The sequence below is a fragment of the Mesoplodon mirus genome (genome assembly GCF_964341445.2).
Source record: "Mesoplodon mirus genome assembly, chromosome: X".
Taxonomy (NCBI): Eukaryota; Metazoa; Chordata; class Mammalia; order Artiodactyla; family Ziphiidae; genus Mesoplodon; species Mesoplodon mirus.
This window is the reverse complement of record NC_138981.1, coordinates 19,903,746-19,921,985: the sequence shown is the minus strand read 5'-3', so window position 1 is coordinate 19,921,985 and position 18,240 is coordinate 19,903,746. Positions and strand designations below refer to the sequence as shown.

At 33.1% G+C, this 18,240-nt stretch overlaps 1 protein-coding gene across 5 annotated transcripts in view; it reads right to left on the bottom strand.

Moving 5' to 3' along the window:
- CNKSR2 (connector enhancer of kinase suppressor of Ras 2) overlaps window positions 1-18,240 on the bottom strand; it is a 255,004-nt gene that overhangs the window by 107,280 nt on the left and 129,484 nt on the right. For 3 of the 5 annotated variants that reach the window (XM_082610757.1, XM_082610756.1, XM_082610758.1), the window contains exon 9: window positions 9,280-9,426. The exons of the other annotated variants lie outside the window; for them this stretch is intronic. In XM_082610757.1, the coding sequence (XP_082466883.1) occupies window positions 9,280-9,426 (147 nt within the window). The remainder of the gene's footprint in view (window positions 1-9,279; window positions 9,427-18,240) is intronic. 5 annotated transcript variants of the gene reach the window in all.

The following is an 18,240-nucleotide window of genomic DNA, read 5'->3' as shown; positions in this document are numbered from 1 at the left end:
ACAAACAAAAATAATGATCACAAAATTAACTGTATCTTCCCATGACAAGATGTTGCCATTTTAGCCAGTATGAAAACACTTTTTAGCATATCTATATAGACCCATAGTTCTATTACTTTAACACGTATTGCTGGACACTCAAAAAATGGCATAGTACAACTATTTTATATTGTGACAATACTTTTGTACAGATAAACAAAATTTGTTCAAAAATCCAAGCATAAATACAATGTACAATGTAGGTCACTGGGGTAGGCTACATAGTTTATGACTCAGTTCATGGTTTTTGACCTTCCTTTTTACACAGCTCACCTTAATAGCTTGAAATCACACACCCTGCCAAAATGATGGTTAAGTTTTAATCTATGTGAAATAGAAATTAAAGAAAGAGAGAGAGAAGGGAAAAATAATTGATAATTTATTTTGGGACTCTACAATATTCTATCTTATATGATGTAAAAAAATAGTCAGGAAGTTTACAAGTTGAGGAATTTTGATATATTTTGAAAGTACACAGTAAAGACTATTATGTTTAACTATGCTGATTTGGAATAGCATCCAGTTAAACTATGTGTGTCTTTTAGAAACAAAAATTTTGGCAATGGGAAATCCTGAAATTTATATAGGTAATCAGGAGTTACCTGTACAGATGAACACCATGGAGCCTGAGGAAATAAAGAATTATATTCTTTCTAAGGATGTATTACATGCCTCTACAACAGATCTTTGAATGATAGGACCTTTTTTTTTTTAACTGGAGTAAAATTGCTTTACAATGTTGTGTTAGTTTCTGTTGTACATTGAAGTGTATCATCTATATGTATACCTATATCCCCTCCCTCTTGGGCCTCCCTCCCACTCCCCCTCCATCCCACCCATCTAGGTCGTCACGGAGCACCGAGCTGAGCTCCCTGTACTATACAGCAGGTTCCCACTAGCTATCTATTTTACACATGGTAGTGTATTTATGGGGTTTGATAGGACCTTTAGATCAAGTGTGATCTGTGATGTGACTCTGTTTATCATTATTTCCTCTCTGTCAGGACATCTTGGTATTAAATACAAATGACATTAAAGAACAAGTCTAACCAAAATTTAATCATTATAGAAATGTAAAGAAAACATTCATTACACAGTACATTACTTGCCAAAACTTTCTATAACAGATGCACTGTGAGAGAAAAACTTATATTCAGTATGCTTTTAAAATGCTCTAATATGCTCTTATTTTAAAATATCCTAACACTACAAGTGAACTTAAAAACAAGTTCTAAAAACACAAGCATTTAAAAAAATAATCTAACAAATTTTTATTCTCTTTATTCTTTTCGAGGGTCACTACTTCTATTTTGAAGACTTCTCTCCTTTTATTTTACCACCTGTAGAACTAAAGGTAATTTCTCCTGGTTAGTACCTATCCCTGCCCTCCCGAAACAAAGAGGAAGGAAGGAAGGAAGGAAAAAAGGAAAAAAGGAGAAGTAGTAGTCAATGATTACAAGTATATTTTAAATACATCTGAAGTGTGAGGTAAGGACTAACAAAATATTTTATTCTGCCTGGACTATTACCAGGATTGTCTGTTTAGGGTACTTGTTCCTTCCCCTTCCAGGAAATTTAAATATTAGCCTTGTCAACCTCCTTCAAATTGATATTTTCTCTAGGTTTCTATTTTCAACACGGAGTTGCTATTAATGTCCTCAGTTAACACAGTTAGTTAAATTAGCAAAAATGTAGAAGAAAAAGACTCTTAGATAGGCTTAAACAGATAACAGGTTTGATTGTGCCAGCTGGTTCTATTAATTGAAGCGGTTGAAAAAAACACAACTTCTTTCAGAGAAAGAAGAAATTAGTCAATCCTGTTGTTTAACTCTTACTGGCTATTTTATTAACTGGTAAATCATAGAAAACATTTAAACTGGTTTATCATGCAGATATCATCTGGCTAATCAAGTATGCTTGTACTAAGTAAAACACATGGTAAATACTAAATATATTCATTGTATTTTTGTCTACTAATTGTACTATTTTTGTCAAGCTAATCCAAGCTAAAAAGTAAACATTATTCTTGAGAATCTCATCTAAAATAGACATTAGGCAATGGAAAAATAAAATATGGTAAAATAGAAGCTTCATGGGAAAATGGAAATAGCTACTTAACCCAAAGGAAATTTGTGATAATTTAAAATTATAATGTCTTAAAAATGTTCTAACTTTGGACAAGAATTGAAAGCGTACAAAATTAAATGACCAGAAGAATGAAGAAGGCATTAAAGAATATTAGAAAGATAGGCAAAATGTGACTAAATCAAGCACAGAATAAATGATGCTATTAGCTGAAATTATCAGTGAGAAATTCCTAGTTGTAACGGTGCCATTAAAATTACACCTACTACCGATAACCAACAAGTACGTGAAAATACACAAAAAGTGACGAATACAGCCTCCCTCTAATCAAAAAAGTTCTCTCAGTGTTTAATTCAAAATTTAATAGACATATGCCTTAGTTTCAGAAAAAAATACCTAAATATGTAAGTATAATAGTGCAGAAGGATAGTTCTTCCTACCTTGGTAACATTTAGTTTTAATCATTTCTTCATAACATAGTATAAGAAAAGTAGTTACTGCTGTACTATAAAGAATTTCCAATATAAGGAAAAAACAGAATTAAAGGGTAATATTTTTTTATTTTACCACTTTGCCTTTTGATTCTTTCTCTTAACTGGTAAAATCTGCACAGGAAGAGAATTAAGAGCTATCATCGCTTATGCATAAAATACAAGGGTATTTTAAGACTGCATCTTCTTACTCAAGTAAGCATGAAGCTTCAGTATAACTTGATCCACTATGGTATGCAATCAAGTATGATATGGATCCATTTTGGATTATATCCAAGAGGATTTATTTCCTGGAAAGAGCTTGCCATAAAATTTATTTTTCATATCTAAATGGTCCTACTGACATAAAGTTTTCCTTCCAGATTCAATGAGGCTCCAACAGGGAGGACATATTTTGCACATATGTTGTTACTCTTCTAAAATAAATCTATGATAGATTTTGGGGGCACTGGCATGCATCTCTTAAAATATCCAAATCCTAAATAAAATGATCATATGCATCTCTTCAAATATACATTTATAACCTTAGGTCAATTAATGATAACTTACTACTGTGAACAGGACTCAGAAATTTATTAGGTTACGTACACACACGTTTTTCATATTGTCCGTTTAAACTATATAAATACCCTCAAATTGTATCCCACAATATGGTATGGCACAAATCTTCCTCTGAATCATGAGTGATGACTCACTATAGTGATAATATCCTACTCATCCAGTTTAAACATCATCGGGAGACTGTGATTATTATAAAATAAAATTTTCAGCTTTGGAAAGGGGATCACTGAAATCTCACGTTAAATCCTCTGATGGCTCAGGTCTTTTCCTCGTGTCCCCAATTCTAACGTCTCTAAGGCAACTGAGCACACCTGGAAGGTATTAATGTACCTCTGAAAACACTACGGTTTTAAAGACTATGAGAAAAGAACGTCTATACTTTAAAAACTACATCTGATGTTAAAGGTTTTATTTGAAACAATTTACATTTTAACAACTCTTGGCAAGCGTATCTTAATTTAGTTGTCCCTCTATCTGGTAAGTGACCCAGCTTTCATAGAGCTATATAAAGTCTTGAATGAAACCAGTGACATAAAGACAGCCCCCACGTTGAAGATTAAAACAGTGCATTACACATTATGTAGTGATCTCTAAAATTCACTAATGCAAATATCACAAAGAGTTTGCTTTGTCTTCCAGGGGTAATATACTCATTGAAATATGAATGATTACATCAAGTATAAAACCTGGCCATTTATTTTATTCACTCTTGGGAATAAGCACAGACTCAAATGGATCACAATATTCCATTATTCTAGCACAGAACATTCACACAAGTCCTTATTCAGTTCAAACACGTTTTTATTATAATTCCCAATACAAGTACCAAAATATTGTTTTATGTTAGCAACTCTGAGTCATCTAAACAAATGCTCCAGAGAAAATGTATTCTGGATTTTGGGAGGCAAGAAGTTGCATACAATCTTGTAAATTTCTTGAGCATGTAAAGAATGTTAGATCTAATTTGGAAAATTATTGGGCATAATTTTTCCTGGGCAAGCTTTTCTTAAGTAGTAAATTATGTGAAAAGAGCTTAAGCAAGAGAAACACTTGTATTCAAAATTCTCGCACTCAGTTTTTTCACAGCTTTTTCTAGAATCCAAAGTTATAAATACAAAAGATTTGAGTCTTCTTTTTTAAGCATGTAATCTTCCCTTTCCTACCAGACTACAAAGAAAACAAACATTTTTTTAAGCATGTAATCTTCCCTTTCCTATCAGACTACAAAGAAAACAAACATTTTTCCAAGCATATATTTGATCAGGAAGCTATATCTATATAAGTTAAAAATAGATATATGGGACTAAAAGTCAGTATGTAGTTACCCAATGTACAACTAATATAGACTTTAGAGTCATACTACAAAATGGCTTTTTCCAATTAATCATCAAAATTTGCACATTGTACTGAAACTACCACTAGTGTATTTATTGCTGTCCACTCTTATTGGCATAGTTGATACTGCAACATTAAAACTGGACTTGCAATTTTTTCAATTTACAGTAAGCATCATTTTTAGGAAATTAACTAAAGAAAGAATAGGAAGTTAAAGAATAAAGAAACTAAAAATAATTTTTCATCTTACGTGATTATTTGTAGTCAGTGTTAACATTTTGAAAGCATTTGGTTGAAAAACACAAATGTGATTTAGATCCTTTAATTAATTTGCTTAAACACTGGTGAACAAAAATGTAATGTGACAACTGCTTGCAGCTATTTACTAATTTGAGCATGTAAAACATACAATTGTTTCTGCCTCCCAGTCAGCACGTTACATTTTTAGTTAAAACTTATTTTCTTCTCGTGTCATATCTAATATTACTTGTCTTTCTCTTCAAAACATGCTTTTAAAACAAAACTCTCAGAAACATATAAACTTTGCTACCAATGTTTTCTTCAGTCACCCCAACCTATAACTTTGATATTAAAATAAATTTTATTATTGCTTACATTTTTTATTTTTACAGAATGACTTTAACCATTCATATCTGTATGTATTTGAAATGTAACAATCAATTAATGTTCTTCAGTCGTTACACCAGTTGAAAGACAAAATTGACTCCTATGACTATTTGCTTTCCATTTCTTTTTCTGCTCAAATTTATTTAATTTAAATATCCTGTAAAAATGGCATCAAGGTAATGCTAAGCAATAAAATTTAAAGTGAAAAGCACAAAAACCACACAAGAAACTATCACATTGATTTAAGAGACTTATGGATTAGAACAGTTCAGGAACAATTCTGATGACACAGCTTTATATCATTTTATACTAAAAATGTGTTTAATGAAACCTATATCAGTATATCAAATTCCAGCATTGATTTTAGTGATTATTTTTGAGATGCATTCTCACCAAAAAAAAAGCTGGGTTCCTAAATGTTTTTAAAAATTGTTGATTCTCAGTGATGATTTCAATCAACATTCTTGCCAGTGTCCAGCTAATTCTCCCATACATCTCTTGTAAGAAGAAAATGACACCACCTGTGCAAGCTGGTGACCTATGCACACTAATTTAAAACCACAAACATCAAAAAATATACATTGAGGTCTATCCATAATTCCCCGGGATTTGTGTCATCGAATTGGAAGAACTTGGCCATAAGCAATCACCATGCTTACCAAAATCCAGGACATTAGTAGAGGGTGCTACTAAGGACGTGTTTTAAAAACAGTTCTCAGAAAGCAAGGAATTGCTAGTTTGCTTTCTTAGAATAAAGATTCTACCTCAGGTAAAACATCTCTACTATATATGAATGGGTGCCGATGACAACAGAATTCAAGTCCAGATTAAATCTGATTGTAGTATTTGACTAAAGTAGCTTTAAGTCTTTCAGTTCTATTGCAAAATGTCTGAGAAGTCAGAAATTTAACAAAAGAGCTGCCAAATTTCATGAAATGTACTAATGAAATTGCTCTGTGAGCATGAAGTTGAATTGTATGCTTTTGCTTATTTGGCTATAATTCCATGAATGATTTTCAAAAGAAAATCCAAATTAAAATTTATCATTGCAGTTAATTAATAATAGAAGCTACTATTCACTCTAGTACTTCCATTAAAACATGTGATATTCCTTAAAAATCTTCTACCTTAGGGTAGATAAGGTTATGTTTTAGTTGTATAGGTACAAATTATTTCCTTATTAGTTTAAAAAATAATTATTCCTTTGTTAGAATGAAGTTGTTCTTTTTTTTAGAGGCATGTATTAGCATCTACCTCCCCATTATACAAACTTTGCCATATTTTATCTGAAAATGCTAAGCCTGGTATTGTATAAGAAAAGGATAAAATAGACATATTGAGGTTTAATAAATGCCACAGATTGTTTCTTTTTGTAAACTCTATTTTAAATAATTCTTAGTAGACTACTGGTATAGCCTATGAAAAAAGGAATAACCTAATGTCCAATTCTTCAGGTTCGAACGCTGAAAATTTATATTTAGGTGAGTTAATGGGCATTTTAGCTCCAATGTATTCATACACATACCAGAAGCAGGAATACAGTAAGAATGGTACTTATGTCTGCACAGAGGACTGTTGCTACATTAAGCACGTATGTTTCACATCCCAGGTCCTTTCTTAGCCACTAGGAAAAATATGTGGCCTCAGGCAAAGTCACAAAGAATCCAGAACTGCCTGCAAGACCTTCTCATCCCACTATTTCTTTGATTTTTCTCCTTCTGGAAGCGAACCCTCAAGTTTTGTCCATCTTTGGTTGTATACATCCTCTAAAAATTCTGATCACATAGTTTCCATTATGCTTCTGGTTTCTTTTTGCATTTTAGCACAAGCCAAAGCCTTAAGATCAAAAACGAACTCTGTAATGGTACAATTTCAGTTCTTCAAAATAGATTCCAGGGAGATTTGGTGCTGGTGGTGTGGTATGTTAGAGTACTTATCTATTGCCCTTACTCCTAAGACTTTGTTTTACCACCACTTGAAAGTATTTAATTAAAACTAATACTCTTCCTTCTGCTCTGTAAAAAGTCAATTTTCAAAGAAGTTGAAAGCAGGGTCCTCCCCTGCCCTCACTAACAGTATTGTTTATCTATAAGGCACTGAACCTGGACAATACATTTTAGGTGAACTAAATTCAGTTGAAATAAATTTACAAAAACGTCAATACATATAAGCACTTATGTAAATGCTGATTTTCTTTTTTTCTGATTTCAGCATTCCGAAAAAGTAAATTTACAAATATACTCAGAGTAACTGAATAGGCAATGAGGAATAAATATAAGTAGTGATCTGATGAGGCACATTTCTTGGCATTTAGGAATGAAACTAGAAACAGTGCCTTAAACATCTATTATGATTATAATTAAGGAATGATGTAGAGTAATTTAAAAAATTAAAGTCTTTGTTCTCTAGCTTTGAATACACACACCAAATGTATGTGTAGCAAAAAAAAAAGCAGGTCTTTCAATTATTTCAGCATTTTCTATAAAAGTGATTCTTAACTAGATATTGTCATTACCTTAATTCTCCAGTTTGTGCTTGTGGAAAGGAATCTAAAAGAGGACCAAATCACCAATTTATTTTCTAGAGATATTCCCTCAAATAGAGTTCACGGATCAACAAGAAACTAGTGTCTTTGTGGTATTCACCATGAAACAGAAGGTACTAGAGAGAAGTTGTTAAATTTAACCACACATATAGAGAAGGAAACCTAATGGCTGAAAGGGGTCTCTTCTTCAGGGTTCCCACCTCTCGGACTCTGAAGAAGGGTCTTTGGGGAAGACATGTCAATAGAAAACTACAGAGTGGAACAACAAAGCAACTTATAATGCAGCGAGAAAATAAAATGATGTGATGGGAAGGTCTGATCTGCTAATCTACGAATTAATGAGTCAAACACTGATCTCTCAACTTTAACGATCACCAAAAATCTTTGATAATAAACATATACTGCAAGTCAAATGCATTTGGACATATTAATATAGTTTTTAAATATAGTTTTACGTATATTTGAAAAATAGAAAGATTCACATTAAAAATTTAAAGACCTAATGTTAGTATATTTTATATGTTTTTATGTTACTTAAGTATAATGCAACTTTGAGGCCAAGAAGTAGGAAAGTTTTAAACAATGGGAAATCATTATAATCTATAAGGCCATTCATATGTATGAAGAACTTAGGATTTTAGGGAAAAAAATCTAAGAATGGTGTAAGGTACTAATACAGAACAACAATTTACATAGCAGTGATAACAATGGCATTTTCATTTATTGCTTTTCTTTTTAATCTGAACAACAGGCAATGTTCTATTTCAATGGGCAATTTTAATTTTAAAAAATTAACCTTCTATGGAAGGTGATGGTCTTCTCTTTTAAAAGTGCAAGTCTTGTGAAGAACAAGAATTTCTTCTATGATATGTTTAAAGATTATAGCCTGACTGAAATGGAAGAAAATGTATTACTTCCTTGTCTTTATCAATCAGAATAATATTTTTATAACTTCCTAGATACCTCTGGTTCTTAATGAATGTAATTTACTGACATCCAGAGTAATTTTGGAGTGACATTTCACACTGAAGAAAAATGCAGAAATTCTAACGCATCAATTTCCCTATTTTTGCCTCCGTACATGGTAGAAAAGAGAAAAATGATCAGTCAGGAAGAATGTAATAGGTAGATTTTAATTACTATCTAAAAGTTTCTTTACCTACTGTTTATAAACAACTATTTTTTATCTCATGACCTGTTTTAAAAAAATTCTATAAACTATCATCTAGTTTCCTTAAGAATTATATGTGGGTAAAACTTTTAAATAGAAGATTGTATCACAAAGTGAAACCTCTCACTTTCATTTCTATCCACATTTTGGCTTCAAAGAACTTGTGGTTTTTTGGAATTATGCTTTAAATGTTTACAAATTAAGGCAGAGTTCTTTATCATTTGGGTTTTAATTATAGTAACTTTGAGATTTCATCACAATTAAGCCTATTAGGATAAGCTGTGAAGAGATCATTTCATAAACAAATTTTCAAAAGCATACAAGATTAATCCATATGCTGCTGAGATGAGGCACAATAAAGAAGCATTACTGAGATAATCTATGGCTAAAATGATGGTGTATGACTTATGATTAAGCTTCATTACCTGCAGAGCAAGGGGCTTCCATCTCATATTTTTCAGTAAAGCTGGTGCTGAGGTAAGCATGCTCTGAGGTCGCTTTTTCAAAGTTAAGATAACACCACTCGGGTCCTCTCGTAGTGCATTCACCAAATTTTTCAACTGCCACCCCACCTGGTAACCAGCAAAATCATTACAATAAAATTGAGGTACAGTATTCAAAGATTTAATGTTCTCCCCCTTTAATAAGATTAGTAAGAAAAAAAAAGAAAATCACATAATTGGTGTACCATCCTATCAATTTTCAGGAGATATAAACTCAAGAAAGAAATTTTATTTTTGAGTTGATTAACCATGTTATTGCATTTAGAGTCCATATCATTATGAGATAACATAATGGACATTTACCAGTTGAAGCAGAGACTAAAATGGTATCCTACCAATGGAGTAATTTAGAATTTAAAGAAATTATGTCATCATTAATGCTGCACAAGGTCTAGATCCAAGCTTTGTTCACAAGTACAATTTAAAAATCCGCATGCCTGAAACAAGGATTTGGCAATGTCCTGAGCTTAAGAACTACACCACATGCTTTCTCATCACCATCTTTTAGAGGTAAGTGTCCCTAAGTTAGACTGACATTATACTACCAGTAGCTGGTAGTGACACACCAAGGAAACATTCTGAGCGGGGAAGACAGCATCAATAAAATAAACCTTTAACCACGATATAAAGGTAGAATAAGAAACGACAAGGTAATGCTACTCTAATGCAGCAGCTATTGGAAATGTGTTCCAAAAGACCCTATAAACTTAAAATATAATGTGCTAAATTTAATGAAGCCATTCTATTTGAATATCACCTCAAAACATATTGTATAATTAAACAGAAGCACTTGATAAATGTCCTGAAACCTGGCTCTACTGTTATCCATGTTAAATTTTTGAACACAGAATAATTTTTGTTACTTTGCTTTTAAGACATGCTGGTTATGCAGTTATCTGAAATCCTAGAAGTATGCTTTAAAGAACACATTAAAAATATCTATTATTCCAAGGTTTAAAAAATACACTTCACATTTAAAAGAGAGAATAACCTTTTATTCCAACACTAATGGATTAGAATTTTCCAGGGTGTTTTATATAAATACATTGGGTCAAAATTTATTCTGGATTGCAAGCAGGACTTAGCAAATGGTCTGAACAGTGATCTAGTTTCTTCCTAGGTACCTAAATGAAAGGGAATGGGTGCCTTTGCCTACTATTCATCATGTTTTTGCCTGGGAAATAATGCTCAAACTGTAAAGAATGAGCACTTCCATCAAAAGAAGTACAGATCCCAGAGACTATGATGAAGATGTACTCTGGACCATAGCCACTGTAGGATAATGAGAGACTTTAATTTATATGAGTGACCATTCATTTAAACTATAACCTCTACTATAGCTGAATTGAGTGATGGTGAAGAGAAAGAGTTAGGACAAAAAAGAAGCAAGGCATTATAATACTTAAAACCTCAGGGGTCTCAGATATGAATCAAAATGATCATTATGATACTTGCCTACCCCGAATAAGAGGCTGCCAGTTTTTTGAAAAATCACATTAATGTGGATCAGCTACAGTAATGGAACTGGTCAAATGTCTCCCATTCTATATAAGTGGAGATTATTATGTCCCCAAAGGTACATTACTTTGATTCTGATTCTTCTGATAGCTAAGTAGTGTCCCTACAGCCATTTCTATGAGCCAAGAATCAAAGCAAAGTTAGTTCAAATCCAAGTATTCATTTTGCTCGCCAAAAAAATATGCGAGCAGATTTCTGAGTTCCAGATTTGGAGGGAGAAAACATACTGTTTATACAAAGAGTATAACCACTTTTTATCATTTACTTTATTTATTCAAATAATTGCTAACTATACTAAAGCAGTCAATATGATGACTGTACCCTTCTTTCAGCCTATCTACTCTTGACAACAAATTACACATTGATTTCTACCCACCAATTTCTTTCCATTTTCTTGTATGACATAATCATTGTGACTAGTTGAAAATTTTAGGGCTAGATGGTGTTTTCCAGCGTAACGTTCAGTGTAATTTGATTCATCCTGCTTTTTTCACAGTTTCTCTATGCTCTTTTTGAATACACAATTCCAAAAACCAGAATTGTTTCTGCATGAGAAAGTGAAATTGTTTTTTTGATGAGAAAGTAATAATTTGGTTACTCTTAAACTTTATAGCTGAATGTTACTTAATGGCAGAAAATTATATAACTTTACTACTTTTTAATCAGCCTTCCCACACTCACTAACATAAGATTAGAAATATCTTTAAAAAAGTGACCCATATGAAGTATTTATCTTTGACTCCCAAATTCTACTTTCACTGCCAAAAGAAAATGATTGGATAAGAGCACAGAGATAAATGTGCAACATGTGTGTTGCAGTACTGTTTAAACCAATGAAAAACTGTACATTATGTAAATGCCCATTAGCATGGGGTATAAAAATTGTGTAGAAAAACGTTTAAGAATAGCTAATGTACTTCAATTCTATTTTTGTAAAAAATTTTATATAAATATAGAAAACACAGAAAGCTATACAACACCATTAACAATGGTTACATTAAAGGGGAGTACAGACTACAATATATATTTTCTTCTTTATTCTTTTATTTCCTGAACTTTTGGCAATAAACATGTTATTTTTATAAACAATAAAATCAATAAAATAAATGGACCTAGTGTATGAATAGTAATATTCCAGTTAGAAAATCGTGAATTTTATGAAGTATCTAGTTAGGACTGTTTGTTATGGATGGAAAATTCCCACAAAAAAAGAACAGAACCAGAAAGATAACACTATTTAAAACAGTAAAAGGTGGTGATCGGGAAATGACATCTGCTCTGTGCATTATACTTCTATATAATTATCAAAAGAAAAACAAAATTATTATTCAACTGTGCACAATAAGTCAAGAACTACATTATCTGTTGTTTTTTTAATTCAATGAATGATTTCAGTAGATACCTCACTTAAGTGTTAACTCAGGTTCATGTGGAAATTATGAATAGGAATGAAGCTGGCTGAGTAATTCCGAGTCTATGTGTAACATTTTCCTTAGTAACAGGTAGGTTTTAGCTATATCAGTCCCATCCCAGTACTTGTATACATATAAACAGCAACCAGACAACATGACTCTCATGCGAATAATCCTTTTTTCCTTAGTCCTTTCTCAAGCTCCCTGAGTTGGGTTATTTCTTCATTACTTTCTATCTTTTCTACTGCATATTATTCTTAACAACTGTCCCCATTTATTGGGTTGTACCACGTTCTATTCAAGGGCCAATATGGAATGGTCTTAGAGCTCCAGGAAAAATAATTCTCAGCTCTGGTTCTGTGATACCTTCACACATCTTTGAACATACAATTAAGTGTAATGAACTATTGAAATAAATTTATTTCTCTTTAACTGTTATTGAGATATTTATGGTTGACAGATTATAGGGGGGCATGAGTAGATGGTATGATGAAATGAGGCAAGTATACGGGTTACAACTTCAAGAAATTTGGGAGCCCCGTGTTCGGAGCTAAATGTAACGGTACATACACGTCAAAATAGGTAAAATATATCAATGCGTGTTAATCATTTTTCAAGATTAGTTTTCCATTTCCTCATTTGAGTTTCTGGCTACGATTTTAAAGTATTAAGTGTGATAGACCTGAATTAAAAGCCATGTGAAGATACAACAGTAATATGAAAAATGATTGTAAAATATTCTTTACATTGGGTGCAATGAAGGTCTTTCTATACAAGGAGATACAGGGAGCTTTGAAAGAAGGAAGAAGGGAGCCTAATGGGATCCTAACATAGGAAGGAATTAAATAAGGTACAAAACTTTAAGAGATAATGGGTTTGGGATACATATGAAGAAAAACATTTTAATAATCAAAGACATCCAAAAAGGAATTGGCTGACTTGTGAAAAAGTGATCTCAACACCAAAAGAGATATTTAAATATTCTTGCACAGGCTAAAGGATTAGATTAGACTTCCAAAACCACAATACATTACAACTCTAATATGCAGAATGGGTAGGAAAGTGCAAATAGATGACAACAGATGAGCTTTAGTAAAAGGATGTGGTCCTGGCACATCTCTGATTACTTGTCCTCCATCTTTTCTTCCTCCTTACAACCCATAAATGCAGGTGTTTCCTCTAGGCTAAGTGTTCTACCCCTAATATTTCATGCTGTCTTCTTACAATAATTTCTTCTCTTCCCAGAGCTTCCACTAACAACTTGCTGCATGAATCCCAAATCTTTCTAACCATCCCTGCTCCCTATCAAGAACTCGTGACATATTTCCAACAGTTCAGTTCATCCATACTAATAGCTACTGAATAATCAAGCACCAGTAATTCACTACGCTAGATTCTCCCTATCTATATTACATTCCTTTTACTTATATTTTCATTCTTATGACAGCCCTAGGAAGTAAACTATTAAACCCATTTTACATGTGACGAAACTGAAGCAAAAAGAGATTAAGTTTTCTTGGCCAAGATTACAAGCATAGTAGTAGTGGTAGTTCAAATGAATGCAACACTTTAAAAACCAAACTTAGCTCCCTGTTCTCATTCAACAGCAATAACAAAAAGTTCCCTATCATCCTCTCAAGTTTTGAGTATGGAGTCACCTTTGACAGTTCCCCCTCTTTTTAATCCACATGTATCCTAAAGAATAGATTCTAGCAATTAATACTTCCTCTCACTGCCTTATTTCTGGCTTGGATACCTGACTGTTAGACTTAAAACAGAGTCCTAATGGCTCTTTCTACTCTGATCTTTTGCAGCTCCAAAATACTGCTACAGTATAGAAGTGTTCTTCCCCTCAAAACCTTTGAAAAGCTCTCCAAAGGCCTAACTAAAGAATCAATTCCTCAAATAGGTCCTTTGCCAATATGGCCATAGCTGTCTCATATTATTTTTCTTTAATGTGGTTCTTAAACTTCAGGATGTGTTAGGTTCTCCTGGAAACCCCAGAGTTTTTGATCCAGTAGGTCTGAGGTGGGGCCCTAGAATTTACTTTTTTTTTTCACAAGTTCCCAAATGATGCTGATGCTACAGGTCTGGGAACCACATTTTAAGAACAGCTATATTAGACAATGACTGTCTTGAAGGCAGTGACTTGCTCATGTCTAGAATATTTTAATATGTTTTTAAGATTAGATATTATAACTTATAGAATCACTAAGTATTTATTGTGTGCCTTCTATGTATTATGGATACAATGGTACTTGCAGTGCAACCTGTGACTCATTAAAAAGTATAATGAACAGGCGAGAGATGAGCAGGTCAATGAACATTTACAATAAATTGAGAGAAGTACGTCAATAGAATGGATACAGGGTGAAATGGGAGCCTCCCAAAGGGGCATCTAACCCATTCTTGAGGGTTCAGGGAAGGTTTCCTATTAGTCTAAGCTGAATTTCTTAGGAATTGGACACGTGAAGGTGATGTGGAGGTTGAGGGAGTGAAGAAAGCCGTGAGACAAGGTAAAACCAGTTTGAGCAACTTTCGGTAGTTCAGTATGGGTGGAAGAGTTGGTGAAGTTAGTATTATGTTCCCCTCGAACACTGTGCTTTTCTCCTCAGCTATATCCTTGCAAAAGCGTTCTTCCTTCTACTTGCAATTTTTCTCCCACCTATAAAATCTTACGTATCCATAATGGCACTTATTAAATGCAGTACCATCATAAAGCCTCTTACAGCTAGAACCTTATTTTCCTCATGTGATCTCATGGTACACTGTTTGTATCTCTCCAGTGGCATTTTTTTCATGCACTGCCTCTTATTAAAGTTATATATTTTTCCTCACCCCCCCCTTCATTTACCCTCACAGAACTTTTTGAGGGTTTTTTTTTTTTAGGATAAAAACTGAGTCTTATTTGTCTGGATATACCTGCAATCAATGCCTTACAAATGGCAGAGACTTAATCAGTATTTGTTGATAACTCAACTAGTGAAACGATATGGTGACATGAGAATGTAAATGTTTCAGAGACAATAAAGTGCCTAAAACGCCAAAGGGAGTTTAGTTTTGTATGTAAAACCAAGATGTAGTTTTAAATTTTTCTCTAAATGTAATATACTTGATACTAAAGCTATAATAGACATTGTTTCCCTCAAATTACCAAATAAACTTTCTTATAAATGAACATTTGAAAAAAAAACAGTATTTATATCCTGGATACTTCAGACCTAAAGTCATAGTGATTTATGACAAGGAATATAACTATGGATATAGTTGCTATTTGTCATAGAAAGATTCTGCTTTATTATTATATAAACACTGTTAGGAAAGTTTTCTTCTAGAAAAATATTTTGTAGTGGTTGTACATAGTCCAAGTTTCTCTTCCTCAATATTTTAATAGAATATTTCATTCACATTAAGTTCATGGATTGGAATGAACCTTTAAAAACCCACTTATACATCTTACACAAAATATGCCTTGTTATTAAAGATAATCTGCTTTTCACATATGCCGAACTACTAATATTACCTTCCTGATTGTCCAGGTAGCAAAAGTCAATGTCCCTAAACAATGGCAAGTCTTACTAGTTAAATGTAATCCCCAACCTGGACATTGAAATGCATTTTATATACAAGACAAACAGGATTAAAATTGTCCAAGAAAGTTTTTAAGGTATCCCAAGAGTTAAAAGCCAGAGGCTCTGCTTTCTTGTAGATGGGGCTTGTAATTGCTTTGATCAGGCTGAAGAGGATACCAGGGGTTCTTGGGTTAACACAACATAAGTGGGCAGGTCCTTGGACAATGGGTTGCCCAGATTAGATGCACAAAAGACTTTGGGGTTGGTGCTGAAGAGGTGACACTCTTCCTTTCCTCTTTGTACACAGAGGGAAGAAGTTGTCTCTGACCCCTTTAGGACTTTCTCTAGCCTATCTGATTTCAAAACAATAGCTGGTGAATTATTTGACCAACATATGAAAAGAATCTCTACTCTATGGTCCCAAGTAAGCAAAGTTAAAAAATAAAGTAAGAATGTAAGTCTATCAACTTAGACCTTCTTTACCTTTGTCACAACTGTATTTGGAGTTACAAGAAAACATCTCTACACATACAAGCAGGAAGATAGGACATTCTTAAAAGATTTTCAAAGTTATTATCCTTCAGAAGACAAAGTAACAGATCCATTCATTAACAATTACACATGCTCCTGTGTATACACTGGCTCTTACTAACAGTTTGTAATGTATAAATGATACCTCTTCACAAAGGAAATTTCAAAGAGACTTGAAGTGTGCCTATATGAATGTCTGATGATATGTCACACTATACCCAAACGTTCTTCTGCTCCTTTTAAAAGCACTGAAGAGACTTAATTCAATATACAACCCATCACCCTGAGACTAGTGACACTGTTTTTGCCAAATTTTTTGGTGCTGAGATATTTATTATAGTGCTCTGTTCCCCTGCATTACTAAAACATTTGAAAACATTTCAGAAGTAATGAATTTTGATACACAATATCTTTCAAAGATCCTAGAACTACTAAATTTGAGTACCAATCTACAAACTTCACCTTCACCTAAATTTATTTTTTTCACATAATACTAATGATAAAGTCTTACAATGTTAAACTATAGTATATTTGGAGATACCCTAATTTTGCTCTTCCACAATCATTCATTTACTGAATAGAAACAGAGAATTACCTACGGTTCAAATATAAAGAAATATAAGCTGAAAGGTATGCATTTGGTTAAGTAACTAAATGCAAAAAAAAATGTGACCTTAAATTCCAACATGGAGTAATTTAAATAGGTAATTCAGAGTATTCAGAAATGACCCAAGGTGTTATCTATTTTAAATAAAACCTTAGTACTGATATTTTTACAAACATGATTAGAAGAGATAATCTTGGGAGAACATGAAAGGAACAAACATTCAAAAAGAAGGAATATGGGAATTAAAAAGTTTTATTTTCATTAGAGGAAAACCACCACAATTTTATGTCTTTATTCACTGAGCCACTCTTCACCTCACAGTCTCCTTAACTTTAAAAGGCACTTATCCAGTGAAATAAGACTGCATACATCAAAGCATTTGTTTTTTATGTGGCTTAATTTTACTGTAAAAGTTGGACCGTGTTGAGCTGCTCACAATTTGAATTTACACATATGTTTTGGTAGTTAATATTTTCATGTGCATTTCACAGACAGTCACATATATAATGTGTGTGTGTGTGTGTGTGTGTGTGTGTGTGTGTGTTATATTTAAAGAGAAAGCATAGAGAACACGGTTTCTCACTTCTGAAGATGGACAGGGAGTCCAAGAGAGAAAGCCAAATTGGAGACTACAAGAAGCTAGTACTTTGTTTCTCACCTATTGTACATCACCTTCCTGGAGTCCTTCTCCGTAACCAAGAAGTTCTGAGGGTTAAATCAGAATTTCTTGATTGGCTCATGAGGAAGCTCATGGGAGGAAGAAAATAATAATCATAATTTTTTCCATTAAGTTCTACAAATCACCCACAATGTTTTCACCAAAGGTGATACATTTCCATATCCTATTACTTGCATTATCTCCTGTTACCTAACACTTATATTAACTGCAGCCTTTGTATCACTGGTATCTCTGCTTCTGTGGCAAGCTGATTTAAAAACTATGGGTATAGTTTAGCATCTTGAACCTACCGCTCTCTCCCCCTTCTTCCAGCTCAATACACTATTTGGTAATATTTTGGCCTCTGAAGGCCCAAAGTTTATTTTTGGGGCTTCATGGTTTACGTTCATATATGCTATAGAAAACTAAATTGAAGCCCATTTTATTTTTATTTCATTATCATTCATGGTATTCTTTAACTTCTCCAAAACATAAAATTGAGTGAGTCTGAGAGACTCTGCTAGGGAGACGTGGAGAAGGAAGACAATCACATCACAGTGAAAGACTGTGGGGATGAATCTTTGG